This window comes from Callospermophilus lateralis, chromosome 17 (assembly GCF_048772815.1).
Source record: "Callospermophilus lateralis isolate mCalLat2 chromosome 17, mCalLat2.hap1, whole genome shotgun sequence".
NCBI classification, from domain to species: Eukaryota; Metazoa; Chordata; class Mammalia; order Rodentia; family Sciuridae; genus Callospermophilus; species Callospermophilus lateralis.
In genome coordinates this window covers 64,882,363-64,904,666 of record NC_135321.1, presented here as the reverse complement: position 1 = coordinate 64,904,666, position 22,304 = coordinate 64,882,363, and the positions used below count along the sequence as shown (strand labels likewise).

Genomic DNA, 22,304 nt, shown 5'->3' with positions numbered 1-22,304 from the left:
CCTCAGATCCCCAGGTGAGGAGCCCCCCCAGATCCCTAGGTGAGGAGCCCCCTCAGATCCCCAGGTGAGGATCCCTCTCAGATCCCCAGGTGAGGAGCCCCCTCAGATCCCCAGGTGAGGAGCCCCCCAGATCCCCAGGTGAGGAGCCCCCCAGATCCCCAGGTGAGGAGCCCCCCAGATCCCCAGGTGAGGAGCCCCCCCAGATCCCCAGGTGAGGAGCCCCCTCAGAGCCCCAGGTGAGGAGCCCCCTCAGATCCCCAGGTGAGGAGCCCCCAAAGAGGCCCAGGTGAGAAGCCCCTCAGATCCCCAGGTGAGGAGCCCCCCCAGATCCCTAGGTGAGGAGCCCCCTCAGATCCCCAGGTGAGGAGCCCCCTCAGATCCCCAGGTGAGGATCCCTCTCAGATCCCCAGGTGAGGATCCCCCTCAGATCCCTAGGTGAGGAGGCCCCTCAGATCCCTAGGTGAGGAGCCCCCTCAGATCCCCAGGTGAGGAGCCCCCTCAGATCCCCAGGTGAGGAGCCCCCTCAGATCCCCAGGTGAGGAGCCCCCTCAGATCCCCAGGTGAGGATCCCTCTCAGATCCCCAGGTGAGGAGCCCCCTCAGATCCCCAGGTGAGGAGCCCCCACAGAGGCCCAGGTGAGAAGCCCCTCAGATCCCCAGGTGAGGAGCCCCCTCAGATCCCCAGGTGAGGAGCCCCCTCAGATCCCCAGGTGAGGAGGCCCCTCAGATCCCCAGGTGAGGAACCCCCTCAGATCCCCAGGTGAGGAGCCCCCCCAGATCCCCAGGTGAGGAGCCCCCCCCAGAGCCCCAGGTGAGGAGCCCCCACAGAGGCCCAGGTGAGGAGCCCCTCAGAGCCTCAGTGAAGAGCCCACTCTGGGCCCCAGGTGAGGAGCCCCCACAGAGGCCCAGGTGAGAAGCCCCTCAGAGCCTCAGTGAAGAGCCCCCTCAGAGCCCCAGGTGAAGATTCTCTCAGAGCCCCAGGTGAGGGGTCCCCTGAGACCTCTGTGGTGACAGCCGTCAGAGCCCCAGGTGAGGAGGACCTCAGATCTGCTTGGCAACTGGCCCCTCAGAGCACGGGGTGAGGAGGACTCCCTGAGGTGCTGGGTGAAGGTGGCTCTCAGAGCTGTGTGACCAGGTCTTCAGACCCCGGCCCTCGTCTGAGTTTTCCGTGGTGGTGGCAGAACAGCTAATGGTGTTGTGAACACTGGGTGGCTCGTGGGGCTTCCTCCTGGTAATGCAGAGGTGAGTGTGAAGTCCCCCTCATGATAGCATGATGGCATCTTGCCCAAGTGAACCCATCATGTGACACTCATCCCCTGGGGTATACCCATTGAGCCCTTTAAACCCCCTCAAGGATCAGGGCTGTTCGGGAACAGTGACCTGGCATCGACCTGCAGCACCCATTGGCCCTCAGGGACTCTGAATCCTCCTGGCTGGGATGGAGCTCCTCGGGTTCCCCCAGTGCTGAGGTCACATACACATCCTTCAGGGCCTGTGTGCTAAGGACTTGGTCCCCAACCTGAGCTGGGGGTGGTGGAACCTTAGGAGTGGGGCCTGGTGGGAGAAGTGAGGTCACGTTGAAGGGGGTCTTGGGCCCCCACCTCTTGGCTGAACTCCAGAACACTGCTCTGTGTGATGACTAGGCAGGCCACTGGCTCCTTGGGAACAAACAAGACACTGGACTCTTCCTGATCTGGCTGGTGACTTTTTTCCCTGGAGCAAGAAAGCTTACCTGGAAGTCAGTGGGCAGCAGAGTGGAGACAAGAGTCCTGTGCATTTGACTCAGAGGTTTACTGCTTCAGGTCCTCTCCATCTCCAAAACAAGTCCTGTGACATAGCCGCTTCCTCAGTGCCCACCATCCCAGACTAGCACACTCTTCTCCAGTGACGTTATTGGACTGGATTGGGCTACTGTCTTGGTCGGGGAGCCTTTTTTTTCCCTCTATAACATCAATGAACTCGGACCTCGTGCATCATGTGATTTTATAGTTCAGTTTTCAGAGAGTGACAAGTAGCCTTCTATACTCCCTAAGTTCCTGGAAGTCCCTTCCCTGTTCATTATCTACTTTGTTGACAGGGTCCCACTGAGTTGCTTAGGGCCTCACTAAGTAGCTGAGGCTGGCTTTGAACTCCGGATACTCCTGTCCAGCCTCCCAAGCCTCTGGGATCATAGGCATGTGCCACCATGCCCAGCAGCAAAAGATTTTAAGCAAGTACTATATACCACAAATGTACAACTCAATAGCACAATAAGGAATAACAGGCTGGGGCAGGCATGGTGGCACACGCCATTCAGGAGGCGAAGACAGGAGGCTTGCAAGTTCAAGGCCGGCCTAAGCAACTTAGCAAGACCCTGTCTTAAAATAAAGATAAAAGGGGCACTGGGTTCAAAGTGCCCCTGGCTTCAATCTACATTACGGAAAAATAAATAATAATGGTGACATGCATTTAAATATATGAGCTTCAAATAATATTTTTTAAAAAAGGAAACTTCACTCATTCCTGTTGGAGCTTTCAGGGCCATCCTTACACAGATGGTGCCTTCCTGTCTTAGACCTGCTTAGAAGTTGACAAAAGCAAGTTCTTCTTTATAAAAGAAACACAGTTAATAAATGTGGGGGAAGTGGAATCAGAAAATTGCTACATTGTTTCCTGTAAGCAGGCGTTAGGTGAAGGCAGTTCAGGGGCAGGCGCTCAAACCCATTAGCGGGAAGGTTGGAAGCCCAGCAGGAATGGATCAGACTCCACCAACCACACCTACCAATCACCTTCTATTTTATTTTATTTCATTAGCAGTGCTGGTGATGGAACCCAGGGCCTCATGCACACTGGGCAGGTGCTCCACCACGGAGCTGCACCCCCAGTCCAATCAGTCTTAATTCCACTAAAAGTGGGGCGCTGCACTTGAGGTGCCTGCATATGCCTCCCTGCCAAGGCACTTTCGCCTGCTCTCACCCAGCACTTAGATATCTATGTTAGTTTATTGGAAATAAGGGGCGAGGTGCAGGTACAGACACCACCACAGGGATACAGCCTGCTGAAACCACAGTGGGGAGCTTTGGCAGGACAAACGACCCAGGTTTTCCAACAACTGAATTGCAAAATATTAAACAAAACAAAACAAAACTGGCATGGGCAGGTGGGTAGAGGGACTGTTATAGATTAACAGAGACCCAACTTCCTTTTCGGGTAAACACAACATTTGAACCTTGGATCCTGATTCAAACAAAGAACAGCAGAGACACTAGTTTGATGGCAGCCGTGGAGAACTAAAGGAAATGAGTGAAGCTTCTGAGTGGGGCCACGACAGTGCTGTGGGTTAGGCGATGTCTAAGAGCTCTCTCTGAGTGAGGCATGGTGGAGGCTTCCCGGGGAAGGGCATGACCATGGGGCAAGGCTGCGACTGGCAGAGCAGAGCTTCTGGCTGCTGAGCCCCAACCTGGAGGCAAACACAGAGGTTCACAGTGCAACTCTTTGTGTGCCTGCTTCACACCATCCAGGGTCCAGCAAGTTTAATTACATTAAAAAACAATGTTTTCCAGTCCTTAAGACAGCGGGGAGCCAGCTCTGGGAGGTGGCTGTCACATGGCAGGACTCCCACTTCTGCTGACCTGGGGACAGGGCCGCAATGCCCCTGGCCTCAAATAGCAGTTCACAAACTTCCATCGAGGGCCAGGCAGTAAGTATTTCTGGCTTGCAGGCCATAGAATCTCTGTCACATCCACTAACTGCCCCCGGCGTGCAGGAGTGGTCACAGGCAGTGTGCAAACAGGCTACGCTCCAGGGAGACACTATTTACAAAAGCAAACAGTGAGCTACTGGATCACACGCCTGCCTTGGGGAAATAACGCCAGCACGGGAGGGAACAGGTAGCCCCGAGTCCAGCAGAGCTGCCCGGGTGTGGGCACCCAAGCTGCACATGCAGCGTGCACCACGCGGGCATGGGTGCACACGGGCAAGAACTCGCTCAGACCAGGGCAACCTGCTGGAACCCGGGGGTGCAGGGGCAGAGGATGAGGCTGTGGTCCTAGGGTGCTGGAGATGGGACCCGGGGCCTCATGTGTGCTAGGAGGCACTCATCCCTGAGCTCCACCCCAGTCCGCTCCTGTTTTATTATTTGCACTTATCTGCAATGTCACAGCATACAATACATACCGGGATCTCTCTGCTTTCCCCAGTCTTCAGCCTCACTTCAACAAGTACGCAGATCCCACCAGCAGCTCTCAAACCAATGTCTTGTAATCATCTGTTGTCTGAGACTCACCCCCAGCAGGCGCCTAAAGGACAGCTTACACACAAAATACTTCCTGAATTCTTGCATGGTGATGACTTTCAAGTCAGTTTTACTGGACTTTATATCATCCTTGGTTCACATTTTCTTTGTATGTGTTACTCAGTATGTTATTCAATGTTTTTCTGACGTGAAGTACTGGTAGACTTTAAAGAAAAGGAAAATCTGGGAGCAGTGGTGCACACCTGTAATCCCAGTGGCTTGGGAGGCTGAGGCAGGAGGATCTCGATTCAAAATTAGCCTTAGCAGCAAAGCCCTCAGAAACTCATCAGGACTCTTTCTCTAAATAAAATATAAAAAGTGACTGGGGCCAGGCACAGTGGTACACACCTGTAATTCCAGTGGCTTGGGAGGCTAAGGCAGGAGGATCGCAAGTTCAAAGCCAGCCTTAGCAAAAAGCAAGGTGCTAAGCAACTCAGTGAGACCCCGTCTCTAAGTAAAATACAAAATAGGGCTGGGAGTGTGGCTTAGTGCCCCTGAGTTCAATCCCCAGTACAAAAATAAATAAATAAATAAATAAATAAGAAAGAAAAGGAAAAGATCTTTGGGGCAAAAAGAACAAATGATTCCCAAAGGAAAGAAGATAATTTATAATCAAAGTCAGAAGTTTATTGAAATATTGCTTAATTTTGGTGGCTTTGGGTTGATATTCTCAAATGTACTCTCTTGGTCTGTAGTTACAAATATTTTAATTTTACCTCAGGAAACTTCAACTTATTAATTTTAGAATTTTGTGCACTCTGAATTTCTTTTTCAGGGAATCCTATTACCTGTTTGTTGGACCTTCTTTGCCTTTCTTCAGTATCGTTACTGTGTCTTGAATCCTTTCTAAGCTTTTGTCTTATTAATGATCTTTTTATTTTAGAACAGTTTTTAGAATTACAGAAAAAAAAATTACAAAGATAAACACAGAAAAGTCCCATAGACCCAATCTCAATTGTTACCTTTCATTAGAATGATAACTTTTTTTTTTTTTTTTTTTTTTTGCATTTCTGGGAATTGACCCCAGGGGTGCTCTACCACTGAGCCACATCCCTGCCCTTTTTATTTTTCATTTTGAGACAGGGTCTCGTGAAGTCACCCAGGCTGGCCTGGAAGTTCCCATGCTCCTGCTTCAGCCTGAGTTGCTGGAATTACAGGCATGAGTCCTTGTACCTGGCAGATTGTCAGAATTAATGAACTAACATTGACCCATGGTTATTAACAAAGGTCCATTATTTATTCAGAAGTACCCAGTGTCCTATGTTCCGGGAACACGTGGAGGACTCCACGTGACATTTGGTTGTTACCTTCTGTCTTTTTCCGGGCTCCACTCCTCTGAGTGACTGCTTCTCAGATGGGCCTTGTTCTGGGTGACCTGGACAGTGTTGAGGAGGACTGGGCCAGGGTCCTGACCACTGGAGTTACATGTCTTGGGGAATAAGACACAGAGGGTTCATCCCATCGTGCCCAGAGCAGGTACTCGCAACATGACTACATCTGCTGGTGTCAACCTTGATTGTCTGGCTGAGGGTCTAGTGCATTTTTATTTATTTTTTATTTTTTGTTACCGGGGATTGAACTCAGAGGTCCTCAACCACTGAACCACATCCCCAGCCCTATATTGTATTTTACTTAGAGACAGGGTCTCACTGAATTGCTTAGTGCCTCACTGTTGCTAAGGCTGGCTTTGAACTCACTGGGGATTACAGGGTGTGCCACTGTGCCCAGCTGCATTTTTATTTGATTTGATATGCTATATTCCTCTATTCCTTTTCCAGAGTAACTTTTTTATTTTTTGATGGTGCTGGGGATGGAGCCCAGGGCCTCGTGCATGGTAGGCAAGTGCCACCGCTGAGCTTACCCCAGTCCAGCATTTTAAATTTTAATATAAGTAACACTTTTCTTTTTTCTTTTTTTTTTTAAATAAATGACAGTGGAATGCATTACAATTTTTTTTTTTTGAGAGAGAATTTTTTAAAAATATTTATTTATTTTTTTAGTTTTCGGCGGACACAACATCTTTGTTTGTTTGTGGTGCTAAGGATCGAACCCGGGCCGCACGCATGCCAGGCAGAGCGCGCTACTGCTTGAGCCACATCCTCAACCAAAGTAACACTTTTCTTAGCTAATAATAATACTGATATCCGTGAATACTGAAATGTTAGACGTGGTGATAAGCACCTGAGATAGAGCATCTTATTCCTCTCAGTAACCCTGTGAAGTATAGATACAAATATGATTCCCATTTGCAGAAGAAAAACAGGAAGGCAGAAATTTCACATACACATTTAATTGTAGTGTGATACACGTAACATAAGTTTCTGTTTTAATCACCCTCACTGCACAGCTCAGTGCCTTGGTGCATTCACACTCTTCCACCACCATCACCACTCACCTCCAGTCATGTGTCATCTTCCCAACAGAATACAGTTTTGTTTCTTTTTGTGCTTCACCAGGTCTTCTTCTTCTTCTTCTTCTTCTTTTTTTTTGTACCGGGATTGAACCCAGTGGTGCTTAACCACTGAGGCACATCTCAGCCCTTTCTGTTCTATTTAGAGATAGGATCTCACTGAGTTGGTCACTGCTGAGGCTGGCTTTGAACTCTTAATCCTCCTGCCTCAGCCTCCCCAGTCTTTTGGCCTTTCAGAGATTCAGATGATTCCAGCCACTTGGGCTCATCCTGAGTATTCCTAAGTCTGAATGGACCAGTTCAGGGCCATCTGCTCTCAGCTGGCCACGTGGCCACTGCTCCTCTCTGGAGCCACATTTCCTGAGACTGTTTCCCCACATAGGTGCAGCTTAGACTTTGCAAATGACAGAAGTGCCCACCAAGCTCTGAGTGTGGAAGTGTTCAGTTCTTCTCTGGACAACTGTGGTGTGTGGGGGCACAGAGGAGGTTCCTGGTGGCCTTGCAGCAGGCTCCGCCCACACGTCCCACCACTGCAGACAGAAGTGAGCTGTCCCAGACCCACCAAGAAACCGCTGAGATTTATCTGTGTAGGAGCTTCAGGCGGATCTTGGCCATTCCCTTCATGAGATCAGTTGGCAGCACCTCTGGCCTCTCTGAAGCCCAACTTCTGCCCAGTGGAATAATCAGGAAGCCCAAGTTCCACGGGTCAGAGTCACCCAGGCCTTGGGGTCCAGCTCTGCAGACAGACCTCCAGGCATCCGACAGTGACCAGGAAAGGTAGAGTTTGAGATGGTCTGAATCTCTCTCTCCATTTTGTATTTTAAGTTATATGTAAGTTATTAATGCTGAATTCGAATTTAACAGATCACTGCTCAAAAGATACCCACCGCCTTGGCATTTTATCATTCAAACATTGTATCATTCAAACATCAATTATCAGAAACACAAGCAAATAATACTAAAAATTACCCAGATGTTTCAACAACTATCCAAAAATATCTCAGGGGAATGATTTCTTTGACTTCTATAATCTCATATAATATTGTCCGGGTTCTACCAGAATTGGATCATAAGACACCTGCACACTTGGATTATAATTCACACCAGTCCTCACCTTAAGTTGCTGTATGTCTGTTTACAGTCGTTTAACTTGATCCTAACCTGAGGAGAGAGATCCTTTCCGGTCTTATTAGAGAGAATACAGTCGTAGAAAATTCAGCACAGAAATCTGGACCCTTACATAGACAGAATGTGATCTGTCCATTCTTCCAATTCTGCCTCCTGTGACTATTGCCAGGGTGCCACAGAGGGGACTCTATGAGACATTGTCTCTCATTCTGTTTGGACCCCAGATGAAAAAAAGAGACACCACATGCCTTCCCTGTATCCAAACACAGTTACCAGGCAGGCAGCTTCCAGGCTGGGTCTTACAAGGGCTGTGGGCTTATTTTTACTTCCAATGTTGGACTGTGTGGGGGAATTCACTCCACTTTAACAGAGCGGGAATACACTCAGCTGAAATACTAAATTTTCCAGACTTCCTCACAACTCAGTGCATGCATGTGGCCCAATCCTGGCAAATGAGATGTAAGCACAAGTAGAAGGGCCAAGTATGGGGAAACCTGCTTAAATGATGCCAGCTCAGCCACGGTGGGTGCTGCACGCCCGGAATGTGAAAGAATTACAGAAGCTTCAGCAGCCATCTTGGACCTTGAAGTCATCATGAGAGAACAAACCATGAATGGTAGAGAAATGGAGCATCCTTGAGTGACCTATCTGTCCTGATCTACGAGCATCTAAATTTCCATCTTGGGTAAGCATTTCTTTCTTCCAATTTGTTAGTGGCCAAGACAGTTCCTAATTGTCAAGGTGCATAATTTTTAGGGTCTGTTACTCTATACTGGGCAGGCTCAATCCCTTCTGCTGTCACTGTCTTGCCAGGGCCCTGGTTCCCATGAGACCGGGCCTTCTGTAGGAACTCAGCAGGCATCACTTCCTGGGGACTTTTTCTGAGCACAACACATCTTAGCCTGCATCCATTTCTCTCCACTCTGGGGTTGAGGAGTGTGGGGTCCTCTCCCGGGCTGTGCCATCTGATTCCCTGCTGCCCGTCTCTGATAGCCTCGCAGTCTTCTTATTGGGCCTATGCAGCCCTGGGAGGTGCTCCTCAGGAGTGGAGTCCTGGCTTGGCTGGGGCTCAAAAGGATGCCCACCCAGAGCCCAGGGAGCACTTCTCATTTTGAGGCAGGCTTGCTCTCATAAGTTGCTGAGGCTGGCCTTGAACTTGGGATCTCCTGCCTCTGCCTCCAGAGCTGATGGTAATAGGTGTGCATCACTGTACCCGGCAGAATGTTCATTTTCTTCCGTCTTCACACCCCTGACTCAGTGTACCCATCTGACAGAGCTCCGCACACAGTCCCTCTGAGCACGGTTGGGTGTTGGGTGTCACATGCTAATTACTATTTAAAATAAATTGTATTTCTCCCCTGCCATCAGGCAGCACAGTGCTCTCCCTGACATGGAAAGCTGGGATATTTCCACACCCAGAGCAACAACTATTCAATTTTGCTTGGAAGGCCACTGTTTGCTGGCTTTGGAGGGCATCCTTGGGACCTCCCTCTATCTAGCTGGCTGATGAGCTTGGTGGTGAGGAGAAACTCAGGGTCCCTGCTGCCCTGGTTAGAAGCCGGTATGAAGTTGACTCGGTGTCAGCTTGACTGGGTGCAGGCAGGCCTGGGGATGGCAATGCTTTAATGTGTTACCAGGGCTTCGGGAGGCATCCGGCCCGATGCTCTTCTGCTGAAAGGGACCCCAGGGGGTCGGCATTTGATCAGAAAGACTGGCTGCCCCAGCGTGGGTCGGGGCGTTTCTGGAAGAGACTAGTGATGGTGGGCGCCATCTGCGGAGCTGAAGGCCAGGCAACAAGAAGGTGGAGACGGGTGAGTTCTTGCTCTCTCTTCTCCCACCTATGGATGCTGGAACTTCTGTTCTCTGGCTTTTGGACTCTGGGAGTCTCACCAGTGTCCCTGAGCTCTCAAGCCTCCAGTGCCACTCTGGGAGTTCCATCATCGGCTCCCCTGGTTCTGAGGTCCTGAGTTGCAAGGACTGTGCCCCAGGTCTCCCTAGGTCTCCAGCCTGCATTATACCCCCTGTGGGACTCCTCCGCTCCATCAAGCAAACCAGGTGCCCTGATGCACCCTCCTCCTCTCTACTTACCCCCTTGATTCTCTGGAGAACCCTGATTGATAGAACACCAGGGAAGCTTCCTTCCTTCCACATCCCACATTCTAAGCTGTTCATGGGCCATGAGAATGGCTAACACTGGTGACTTACTGTGCCCACTTGCTTGTTTTTAAAGGGTCCGTCAACCACCCACATGGTCTTAGGCCACTTTCTGCCTGGTCCCCACCTGGGAAGGGCTGGGTCACTCTCCTCCAGTCTCCTAACACTCCTTCCAGAGCCCAGTGGTGGTGGTAGTCTGCACACCAATCCCACCTGGACCACAGCACGGCACCTCAGGTGGGCTGGGAATTGTTGGAAGATGCATTCCAACTCCACAAGGTTACATTAAGCTTCTGATTCAGTTAGTTAAGATAATAACCCCAACAGGGCTGAGGTTGTGGCTCAGTGGTAGAGTGTTTGCCTAGCATGTGTGAGGCACAGGTTTGATCCTCAGCACCACATATAAATAAACAAATAAAATATTGTGTCCATCTACAACTAAAAAAATTTTCAAAAATTTACAAAAAGATAAAATATAATAAAAACGCACACAGAGCAGGGCAGGGCTCCTCTCTCCAGCCTGCCAGCAGTGGGAAGGTTGGCTTGCTGCGCTGCTTGGTGGGTAACACATTTCTCACGTGGTCCTTGTTTTTTAAGTTGTAGATGGACACAATACCTTTATTCATCTTTATGTGGAGCTGAGAATGGACCCAGTGCCTCACGCATGCCAGGCAAGTGTTCCGCCCCTGAGCAATAGCCTTTAGGAAAGGTTGAGCAGGGGCGAAAGGGCCCTACTCCTCAATAGTTTACCTACTCCTAAAATAGACACAGGAAATCTGGCATCTGAGGCAAAAAGGAACATAAGGTGAAGTCATTTAAATTTTTTAATGATGAAGTAGATCTATTAATAATAAGAGAATATCACAGTTGGCAAAAAAAAAAAAAAAAAAAAAAAAAATTCAGAGCTGCACTCTCCAGAAGTTCCCTGCCTCCAGCAGGGAAGTGCACACCAGGGAGCCCCGTAGACCCCAGGGATGGTCCTTGCCCCTGCTCTGCCTCCCAGACTGGGGGCCCTGTTGCCATTCCTAAGAACATTCAGTGCCCAAGCGCTCCTGAGCAACTGCGTCTGGGTTGTGAGTTCTGTGAACTCAGGTCTCCACAGCTGAGCAGTTATCTGTTCATCTTTGTCACAGCATTTGCTCACTGACCTGCCCATTGCTGAGGTCACACGTCACGTTTCCTCTCTGGGCACTGGATGTGGAGGACCTCGTACCGTGCCTAGCATTTACATGTTCAATAAATCTTCATTTGACAAATGAATGAACGAGGACTGTTCCACTAATTCAAAATGATGGCACAGTTTCAACAGGTGCCTGGGAGGTCAGGTGGGTGACAGCCAGAGGCACACGGCTCCCTGAGGCCTCGGGATTTAAAATGAAGGTAGAACTGTCTAAGACACTAAGTTTGAGGATGTTAATGATCGGGTCTATAAAGATCATGTGGACAGCTGCATAGAGTGGACTGGTACAAACGGGTGGGCCACACTAGGAAGGAAAAGCTACTGCTGTCCCCACACATAACGCAGCTTCCACCAAAGTGGGCCATGGAGTGTGCAGGACCTCATGACTCAACTGGACGTGGAGCCCACGGGGAGGGGAGCTTCAGCTCTCTGGGCATGTTGTCATATAAAATGAAATACCAGGAGATGAGCTGAAGGAGATGGCAGTCAATTTTAAAGACTCAAGAATCTATACACACCATGACACCAATCTGGGAACCGGTGACATGGTTCCTCTGTGAAGTAAGATCTGGCCTGGGCTAAAGACAGAACCAGCTTAGAGGTACCAGAGACTTGCAGAGTTGAGACAACCAAGGTCACTGTGTTAAAATTAAAACCAAAGGCTCAGAGATGGAGTGTTGGAAACTCTCAGGTTTGAGAGTCAGGAAGAAGAAATGAAATAAGGAAAATCTGAGGTCTTAGGAAGTCTGTGGAGAAAGCTTCAAAGAAGCCCTTGATCTGCTGCCAAGAAGTCATATAAACAGTGATGGCCTTGTTTGGTCACAGTAGAAACTAAAATGACCTTGTGGGCCATCTTGGGAGTGGTACAAGACAGACAAAGCCACAGTAAGGAAGAACACGGGAAGTGAGGAAGTGGAGGCAGGTGAAGGTGATAACTCCAGGAGCTTCCTCTAACGGGGAGGAGCAGCTGGCTGCTGTGCCTGGCGAGAACAACTCCTCCTGCAGCTTTCAGGAGAGACCCGGTAGGGGCTCACTCCACCTGCCTCTATATAACAGACCCAGGAAATCTGGCGTAGGGCAAAGAGGAACACAGAAAAAAGTCATTTGAATTTTTAAAAGCTGAAACAGCTGTATTTATAAAAATATTGTAAGAATTTCACAGCTGGCAAAATAAACAAATAAATAAATAAATGACAGGTTTTTATACCCTTAAGGCGCCGCTCATGTGACTGCAGGGGCTTAAGTGTCTCTGGACACCCAAATCATCACCAATAGACAAGTGACCACATACGTTGCCCCAATTCACCCCTCGGGCAGGAACTGAGATGGAAAAAGGGATCCCTGGCCTCCTGCTGAGGGAAACGTGGGGCAGAGTGCACCAGCCTGCAGGAGGACACTGGGTACTGCACGGGACTGCTGCACCTCTCTGAAACTACTTTTGACCACTAGGCAATACTAGCTCACATCTCAAGTGACCTCAGGGATGTAACTTTCCTGTTTTTGCTTTTACCTAACCAATACTATCAGGATAGAAGACTACTGAGGAATAACTTAAAAAATCTGGAAAAGTAACCAATGTTTTGAATCAATTTTCATTTAAATATCAACTGCTAGTTATGGAAATCTGAGAAGAAACCCATAATATTCATATTTGAAGCAGAGCTGTCCTAAGACAATGCACACAAAGCAACATAGTCTATTTAATAAAAATATTTAATGCTGCCAAAAAGTATAAAAATACAGTAGGAATGGCAGTACAATACAAAGTAGTCTCTCCTAATTTATTTCTTTTACATCTTTCTACATTTCATACACGCATTAAAAACATGTAGCAATACATCAGATTAAAGGGTCTGCCAAGTCTTCTGCTGGTGGGTGCTCTTCATTCCCTGGGTGTAAAGTTTACTTTGTAAACAGACAACCGTGAGGCCGTCTACAGGCTTAGCAAGCCTCACTTAGTTTCCGGAGTGGGCTTCAGGTCTTGCTTTGCACATCAATGGTTCAAAATTTATAGCTGCAGAATATTCTCAAGTCATGAATATTTAGGTGTCTGTCAATCTTGGCCTAAAACATAAAATAAGAAGTCATCTATTCAATTCATATTTACCAAACACACAGACGTACATAGATACACACAAACACAACAGGACTAACGATGAACTAAAAGTAGGGCACCGAAAACCATTCCAACGTGTCACAGTCAACCACACCAGATTCTTCGCTATCATCTTGGTAAAACTGCAGTGCTTGATTTTCATGTACAATCAGTGGTGTGAGACAGATGCAGGTAAAGCACCATGACTCATCTTCTTCAAGAATTACTAACTTCAAATTTTTCAGGTCATCCAGTTTTACACAAGAAATGACCTCTATGTAAGATACTGACAGACAGACAGATTTAAAAAAAAAAAAAAAAGTAGCCACAGGAATTTAGCAAGACTACATGGTATGTGCTGACTTACCAACACTTTGGAATTCAATGCCAAAGTCTAATCCAATTTGGACCTCCACTGTGTAAGACTGCTAAAAATACTATTGATACAATGTTTGGACATAAAGTTGCCATGTGTCTTTAAATCACTCATGTTAGCAGCTGCATTTTGTCCTGAGGGACAACACTAAGGATCATAGCTACATGACTGAAGTGAGAGGAAACTGAGGTTACCATCAACATGAAAGAAAACAAAGACATAAAATAATTGTCAGGCTTACTGTACCTTAATGCCAAGGGGTGAAAATGAGTTTAAACAAGCAATGGAAGGAACGGCTATAGTCAAGGGCAGCAGGATTTTTGAAGTTCCTGCACAATTATTTGCAAATGGACAACTTTTGCAGAGGTTCACGGTATTGCCATTCTCCCCAGCTCCTTTTTACCAGAGCCCCAAACCTAAATATGTCAGTCCTGTGGCTCCGCATGGGCAGGCAGGAAACACAAGCCAGGTCCACACCAGTTAGTCAGAACGTCTACTCAAAAGCCCCGAGTTCTGGGGACCAGACTTCTTCCCCTCTGCAGAACAGCACCCCTGCACCGGGCACCGATGGAGCCGTCTTTTCATCGGGACTTCCCACCAACATGAACATCAAATCATCAAGAAATCATTCTTAGTAGAATCTGAGTCACAAAAACTATGGGTGCTTGTTACAGGGGTCTCCAGCACCTGAACCAAGGGGGCTGACAGAAGGCAGAGCACCCTTTACAATTCTGATGCAAAATGTGCACCTTCCATGCACTCGGAAGACTACTCGGAAAGGAACTTAATTCAATAACAGTGAATGAAAGAAGGGTTTGATTTAGAGAATATTCCGATGTGCCAAGAATACTTCTGATTTTCAGTGGTAGTACAAATTATTTCACAACTTTCTCCCTCCACTTAAAAAAAAAAAAAATCAGAGGAATATTTTGGCTTTTAACAGCTAAGACTCTTTCGTTTTCCCACTTAAATATTTGGTCCAAATACTCCACATAAACACAGTCCTGACTTAACAGGAAAGGCCTGAGGCGCGGAGTCACCGGGTTTCCACAGTTGGAGACTGCACCTCAGTTCTATCAGGTACTGGCTGTGCAGTCTGGGGCAAGTTACTTACACTTTGATTCAATTTTCTTATCCAAAACCAGAGGTAATGCCATCTAGTTAGATGAAGGGTCATGGAGGTTAAATCCAGATTGTACCTTTAAACTGGTTGGCAAAACTGTAGATGGTGAATGGCTACAATTCCAGATTAGTTAAAGACATATTTACCAAGAATTTTTTTTTTTTTTTTGATACTGGGGACTGAACTCAGGGGTACTTGATCACTGAGCCACATCCCCAGTGATTTTGTATTTTATTTAGAGACAGGGTCTCACTGAGTTGTTAGTGCCCATCATTGCTGAGGCTGGCTTTGAACTTGCGATCCTCCTGTCTCAGCCTCCTGAGCTGCTGGGATTACAGGTGTGTGCCACAGTGCCCAGCTTAATGATTTCTTATAACAACCTAAAAGGTGGGATTTTAAAAAATTTAATTATTATTTCTAAATATTTTTCAAACAAGATGAAATCACTGACGAGGGTAACTGTTTTAAAGGACTATTTACGGGGCTGGGGATGTGGCTCAAGCAGTAGCGCGCTTGCCTGGCATGCATGTGGCCCGGGTTCGATCCTCAGCACCACATACAAAGATGTTGTGTCCACCGAAAACTAAAAAATAAATATTAAAAAAAAAAAGAAAAAGAAAAAAAGGACTATTTATACGTAAGACTGAAAAGACAAATAGGCTTCATTTTCAGAAATTCTGGTATGTTTGCTTGGACCAATTTTTGCTATTTTATTTAATGAGGGAAAGGTAAAACAGGTTCTGACAAGTTGAGTGGTGTGGGTTGTGCTGGGTCTTTTCTGCAGAAGTAGCCTTGGCTGGCGTGGGCAACTCGGGGTGTGGGGCAGGACCTTCTGTCCTGAGCCAGCACTGACATGCTGAGGTATCAGGAGCCAAACTGCTCCAGGAGTCATTTCTGCCATTAGATAGCTGATCACAACCTCTCAGGTGAGCCAGGGCTGCCTTAAAGGCCACTTACCCAAGTTCCTCTCCTGAATGTGCCAGACATAGTGTTTATTAGTTATTTAAAGCATCAATGGCATCATGGTCTGAGAAGTCTATGTCAAGTCAGAGCAGCAACGAAAAATAACTTGATGCCTCTTAAAGAGTCTACACAGGAAAAACCACCACCACCACCTCCAACACCTCATGCAATTCTCCTCGCCGAAGGCCAAAACAAGCTAAGCAGCATACCAGCCAGGGTCAGAGCCGACTCTGCAGGCAACATCCTCACTCAACACTGTAATCCCCATATTCCATTTTTAACCAGAAAACCAGAAAGGTCTCAAAGACAGAACTTCTTATTTTCCCAGTGGACTGCCCAGACTCAGGGTTCTCTGCATGTTTTCACTGCCAGCTCCCAGACTCTCAGACCACGCAGAAGCTTCCACATCAGCCCCTGCTGACACTGGCAAGGGCTCCGGGCCAGGAGCACAGCACGGGAGGAAACGATCGGCACTGACAGTGGGTCTTTCCAGAGCTCAGGAGCCAAAGGAGACGGCCGCTTGTTTCTTTGGAGAGTGCAGACAGGAAAGCACCGTGCAGAGCAGCCTGCTGCTCTCCTGGGGCAACGTGAAGGTGCCAGACAGTCAGAAAACTCCTGCTGCAGGGGAGAGAGAACCACACTCATACCACTTTCTTGGATCTGGATGAACAATGAAATGGCAATGTTAGGACAGGCAGCAGAATAGAGCCCGTATGAGCGCGCTGTTCGTGCACTTCCTGGGCAGAGCAGAAAGGAGGAGGCCCCCGCTGCCCCCACAGCAGGGACGGCTGGGACTGCGAGTGCCAACGCTGCTGGGAGGCTCGGGCACCACCGTCCCATGAACACCACTTGGAGAACAGGTACAAGGACAAATAGAATCCAAGCCAAATAACGGAACTAGAGGGAAGGAGAAATGAACAGATCAGCTACAGAGTAACAATCCAGACAGTGAGAAGGCCTTTATTTCACTTCATGAGATGAAGGATGACCTTAGCCATTCTTCCTTCCCTACCAAGATGCCACAGACTCGGGGGTGGGGGGGGCTACACCCAGTTACATACTCCTCACTCACTCAGAACCCCCGTGGGAACCTGCTAGAAGAAAATATAAACCAGTGTTTAGCAAGGGCTGAAATCTTGCCTGAACACAGACAGAATGAATTACATACTGAATGGTATTCAGATTAAAACATTTAAAATTATTTTTAAAGATATGTATCTGAAAGTAAAAATCAAAGCAGATTAGATTTTTTGAATCTGTACAATAATAAGGCAGGCAAATTTGGAAATGCAGGCACTCATTAAAAGGTCAGTAAAAGTATTTTTAATACCATCAGGTTCTGATCTCTATATCAAATCCAGTTAGTAACAGTTTTCTGAGCATTTTATTGTTCAGCTTGGAGACAGCATCTCTAAGTCATTTCAACTTCAGATCCTCCTGTCCCTGCCTCCCAAGCTGCCGGGGTGACGGGCACCACATGATGTACATGTCCAGCTGGGCAGACACATTAAGAAATGAGTTGCAGTCTCTAAGAATGACCTAATTCTAAAATATACGAGAGAGAGACTTTTCAACGATAGCACCGCAAAAGAAATGAAGAGATGTCAAGTCTCAGGCTTCTTGGGACCTAACACCACCACGACTGACTCCCAGCACTGTGTGAGCACCATCCCTGAAAGGCACAGTGCCGGGCACACAGAGGGACCGTGCATGCCATCAACTGAGCCCTACGTGTTTCCGAGTCACCATGAATTCCAGCTCATGCAAGTCGAAGGGACAGGCACATGTGCACCCAAGGCAACTCACTTGCTACCTTTTCTCTGGCAGCCGCTAGGCAGAGCTCTTTAACAGAAAATGACTAACAGTTTCTTGACATCCTTTCACTTTTATTGTTTATCTCTTGGCAGAAATATTAAAACACTGAGAAATGGACCCAAAAGATAAAGGACTTGGCAAATACATATCATCTCTGTTAAACATGAGAAATGGCTTCACTTTGTGCTGAAGCTCTGTATGTACTTTTATTACTTCAAACTGCAAAAAGTGGGCATTATGTTTATCTTATATATAAATTAAACATGGAGAATGTTTAAGGAACAATGTAACACAACACATGGCTACACCTGGAAAGGAGTATGTAACCAGCCAGCACCTCCATGAAGCAAAGTTTGTACCAGCTCAGAGTAGACGTGGAGGTGAACTAAGTGCTCTTTCCTGAGAATAAGACCTTCTTTTTTTGTGTTTGTTTTTTGTTTTTGATACTGGGGATTGAACCCAGGGGCACTTAAGCACTGAGCCACATCCTTAGCCCTTTATTGAATTTTATTTAGAGACAGGGTCTCACTGAGTTGCTTAGGACCTCAATAAGTTGCTGAGGCTGGCTTTGAACTTGCAATCCTCCTGCCTCAGCCTCCCGAGCTGCTGGGATTACAGGCATGTATCACTGTGCTCGGCTAAAAGTGACTTAAAATCTGTTGAAGTCACAAATATTCTGGAGACCTATGCATACACAAAATCCTTTTCAAGATGCAGAACCCATCAGGAACTGCTTTCTTCTGGTGCTAACGGAGAGGGCAGGAGCCACATCTTTGTCCATGTTTGACTTGCACAGCTCATTTAACAAAGGGCTGGGGGTAATGACCATAGCACTGCCACCTACTGCCATATATTTTAGTAATTAGCATTTGGCACACACAAAATATATCAGCACTGGTAAAACCACACCCCTGTTTAAAGACTCCACCATCCACCTCACCCTCAGGGATTTGCTGGGAGGGAAGAGCCTGGCCCTGAAGTTCACAAAGTGTTCACTTCGTTGAATTTGATTTTAAAACACACCGTACCATGTACCATCCAGAAGGACAAAAAGCAGACATAACGCTAGGCTGAAATGCTGAATCCACGAAGCGCGTTTATCCTGAGTAAGGCTAGGTACAGCCTTATCAGTATTTCTTTCCTATAAGGAGTCTTTACCTTGTTAAAATCAAGGAAACAAACTGGAAATGGAATGATGCCTGCCCATGCTGTGCTTGCAGAGCAATGGACTGTACTTTAGCAAAGATAAAACAATGCAAATTAGAAAGGATTTTAAACCAAAAACCACCTAAAGCATTAGCGTCTTAATGCCTAAACACAGGTTTAGTTCAGACAGACAGAGATGTCCCTCTTACCTCCTCTCCACTTCAGGGTCAAGGACACAGTGATACTGAGTCAGGACATGGGCACAAGTTACATCAATCTTACTTAATATGTAGTACCACCTATGTCCTGCACAGTCAGCACACTCCGTAAGGCTAGGCAAGTCAATCCCAAACATTACCTACACCCATGGTTTTCAAATTGCCTTTACATGATAACTGTTCCCCTTGAAATGATTAAGCCTTGTGCCAAAACCTTACATGGTATATAAAAGATAAAGCAGAGATGCTGAGGCTGACAGTCAACCTCTTGGTGAGCCTCTTGAAAATCCAATGAGCAGAGTTTGGAAACCACTCAAATAATATGTACTATCTATGCTGCCTGGCAATTAATTTATATCAACTATTTAGAGTTTAAGTTAAACAAGTCAAACACTGATTGGTGTATTGGAACCTGAAGAAAACTAGCACTTGGGTGAGTAGTTAAGTCTAAAAATATTCACTAAGAAGTTAAAGGACAAGGGAAGGTTTGTACATCATCTCACTATTTGCTGCAGTGGAAAGAACGTGAAAATTTTTTGCTTCAAAACTTCAGTCTGTGAACTGAAATCACAGATCACCAGTGTCGCTGCTTTTAGTTTCTAAATCATGATTTACCCCAATTATAAATTAGGGTAATTACACTGAGTTTTTGTGGAAAATGTACAGTGTTAGTCATGGGCTTTGCAGAGACCAATTTCTGTACACAGTCTTGGCAGCTATTACCTAAGTGTCCCAGCAAGGATTTCAAAGATATTTTTGCTGAAAAATTTTGTTTTTCTTTTTCTTTTTAAAATAGAGAAAACTGTAAAATATAAATGAAATGCAAATATGTAGTAGAAACTGCTTATGCTGATTTGTAACTACTCATATCAAACTTCTCTTTAGGAAATGGGAAAATGTATCCAGTACAATTGAAGCAACATACAATTTATTATTATTATTTTTAATGGTAACAGATTTTCAAATTGAGTTTTTAAAAAGTACATTTAACTACAAAAGTAAGATTAAATAGGTACTTATAAAATATATTTACCCTGAAATGGTTAAGAATATAAAGTGTTGATGCCCATGTCAATAATACATTATACATTACACACATTAAAGGTCATTTTCTTTCCATTAATAATGTAATAAAACCACAATATTTATTGCTTGTATCAAGTGCAGGTTAAAATCCAGATAGCCTTCAAATTCAAATCCTTGTGATAAAGGATTTCTCAATGTTGGTCGGGTGAAATTACGTGTCACACTTGTGAATACAGGTGTAGAGTGTATCGATTTTTAACACGCACGAACGTCTTTATTTTAGACAGCCGCTTACAGTTTAGGTTTCAGAGGCACCTGCAGTGAAGAGTCCTGAGATGCTGGGCTGGGGTTAAGTCTCACTGATCTGGCTGATGTCTATTCTACTGCACCGTTTTTGGGGTAGGAGGCGTTTGCTGCTAAAAAGACAGACCCTTGTGATTAATGCAGCAACGTCAGTACTAGTGCAGAAGCTTGCTGGGCAAAACTGTTTATTTATAGGATATTTTGCTGAAAAAACAGAGTCCAGCCAACCAAAGCGCCAACCAAAATGACTGACACAAACCCCATCTTAGTGAGCACAGGCTGCCAACATAACCACCTTTTTCTTTTTCGTTCAGTCTCATTCAGCCTCTGTTTCATCTGCTGCACCTTCTGAGCAGTGGTGGCTTTTCTGTCCTCTCGAATACGTCTCCGTAGAATACTGTGGATTAGAAATAATAATGATAAAAAGAAAGTACACATGGCAGAACAAGATCACTCTGGTATAAAGGATCCGGACACTGACAAGACCACACACATCCACATGTTCTTCAAGTCCTTCAATCACTGCAATAAACAAGGGGAAGCCCCAGTACTCCAAATGGTCCAGAGATGTGCTCTGATAACTCAGCAATTGCTTCTGGTACAGTTTTATATGAATGTATACTTTTAACAGGACCTGAAAATAAGCAAGGCTCTTTTTCAAACTGTGAACTGGTGCCCATCAGTTTTCATTCCTTCCTTTTTTTTTTGGCAGGGAGGGGGGGGGGAAGTTCTGGGGCGTTGAACTCAGGGGCACTCGACCACTGAGCCACATCCCCAGTCTTATTTTGTATCTGATTTAAAGACAAGGTCTCACTGAGTTGTTAGTGTCTCCCTGTTGCTCAGGCTGGCTTTGAACTTATGATCTTCCTGTCTCAGCCTCCCAGCAGCTAGGATTACAGGTGTAGCCTCTATATACAACTCCTTCTTTCTTTGCCAACCAGTCTGCAGATGCAGGAATGGGAAACAAGGAGGTGCTCTGGCACCTGGTCCTCTGTACTATCATTTGATGTTTCAAGGCCCTTGATCAGTGCCATCTGTTAAAAATTTCCATGGATACTCTACTGTGACAGGGCCTAATTTTCTTTTCTTTTTATTTATTTTTGGTATTGGGGGTTAAGCTCAGGGGCCTGAGCCACAACCCCAGCCCTATTCTGTATTTTATTTAGAGACAGGGTCTCACTGAGTTGTTAGTGCCTTGCCATTGCTAAGGGTGGCTTTGAACCCGATATTCTCCTGCCTCAGCCTCCCCAGTCACTGGGATTACAGACGTGTGCCACCATGCCCAGCAAGTGGGCCTACTTTTAAATTTATCCTTACACTTTTCTAGCTCCTGTTTTCCTATTCAGTACTGGTCAGCATAAGCTCCCTGACTCCCAAGATACTCAGACTCAGCACTACATAAAGAATGGCCAATGGCAAAACATCAATTACTACTTCTTCCCTTTAAAAATCTCTCACAAAATTCATCTGCTCTTTTTGCTTATTGTCTGTGATATGGCAAAAGCCTAACCAGTTTCCCAGTAATTTTTCTAAAGTAGTTCTGAGCATGCAGCTTAATTTTAAAAAAGTGAGTTCCCCTTCAATGTCTACTACATGAAGACACAACTTTTCTTCCTGGCCAAAATGTTTAATCTGAATCAAATCATGAGAAACAATGAGAAATATAGACTGTGGAACATTTAAAAAGACAATTGGTCAAGAGAGGGGAAAAAGAAATGGAGAACAGTTCCAAATTAAAGGAGAAACTTTAAAAACCACATCAATCAAATATAATCAAATACATGACCCTTGATTAGATCCTGAATTACTTTTTAGACTAGTTCTAGAAATTGGGATAATCATAAAAATGTTCTAAAATTATGTTATGGTCTTAGCCACAAAACTCTGTAAATATATTAACATCCACTGAATTCTATACTTTAAATAACAGGAATGGAGGGAAGGGAGGAGGATGGGAATGGGAAAGACAATGGAATGAATGGGACATCACTCTCCTATACATGACCAGTGTAACTCCACATCATGTACAACGACAAAAATAGAAGTTACACTCCATGCATATATGATATGTCAAAATACAATCTACTGTCATGTA

General features: G+C 46.0%; 1 protein-coding gene across 5 annotated transcripts in view; it reads right to left on the bottom strand.

Moving 5' to 3' along the window:
- Window positions 1–12,839: 12,839 nt before the first annotated feature.
- The window catches only part of Ptpn2 (protein tyrosine phosphatase non-receptor type 2), an 81,598-nt gene continuing 72,133 nt past the window's right edge, over window positions 12,840–22,304 (bottom strand). For 2 of the 5 annotated variants that reach the window (XM_076836520.1, XM_076836521.1), the window contains 2 exons: window positions 20,505–20,606; window positions 12,840–13,208 (listed from right to left, as the gene is read on the bottom strand). In XM_076836520.1, coding sequence (XP_076692635.1) covers window positions 13,187–13,208; window positions 20,505–20,606 — 124 coding nt within the window. In that variant the 3' untranslated portion in view covers window positions 12,840–13,186. Of the gene's footprint in view, window positions 13,209–19,882; window positions 20,607–22,304 lie in introns of those variants that run through there. The other 3 variants (XM_076836524.1, XM_076836523.1, XM_076836519.1) reach the window with 3 other exon arrangements.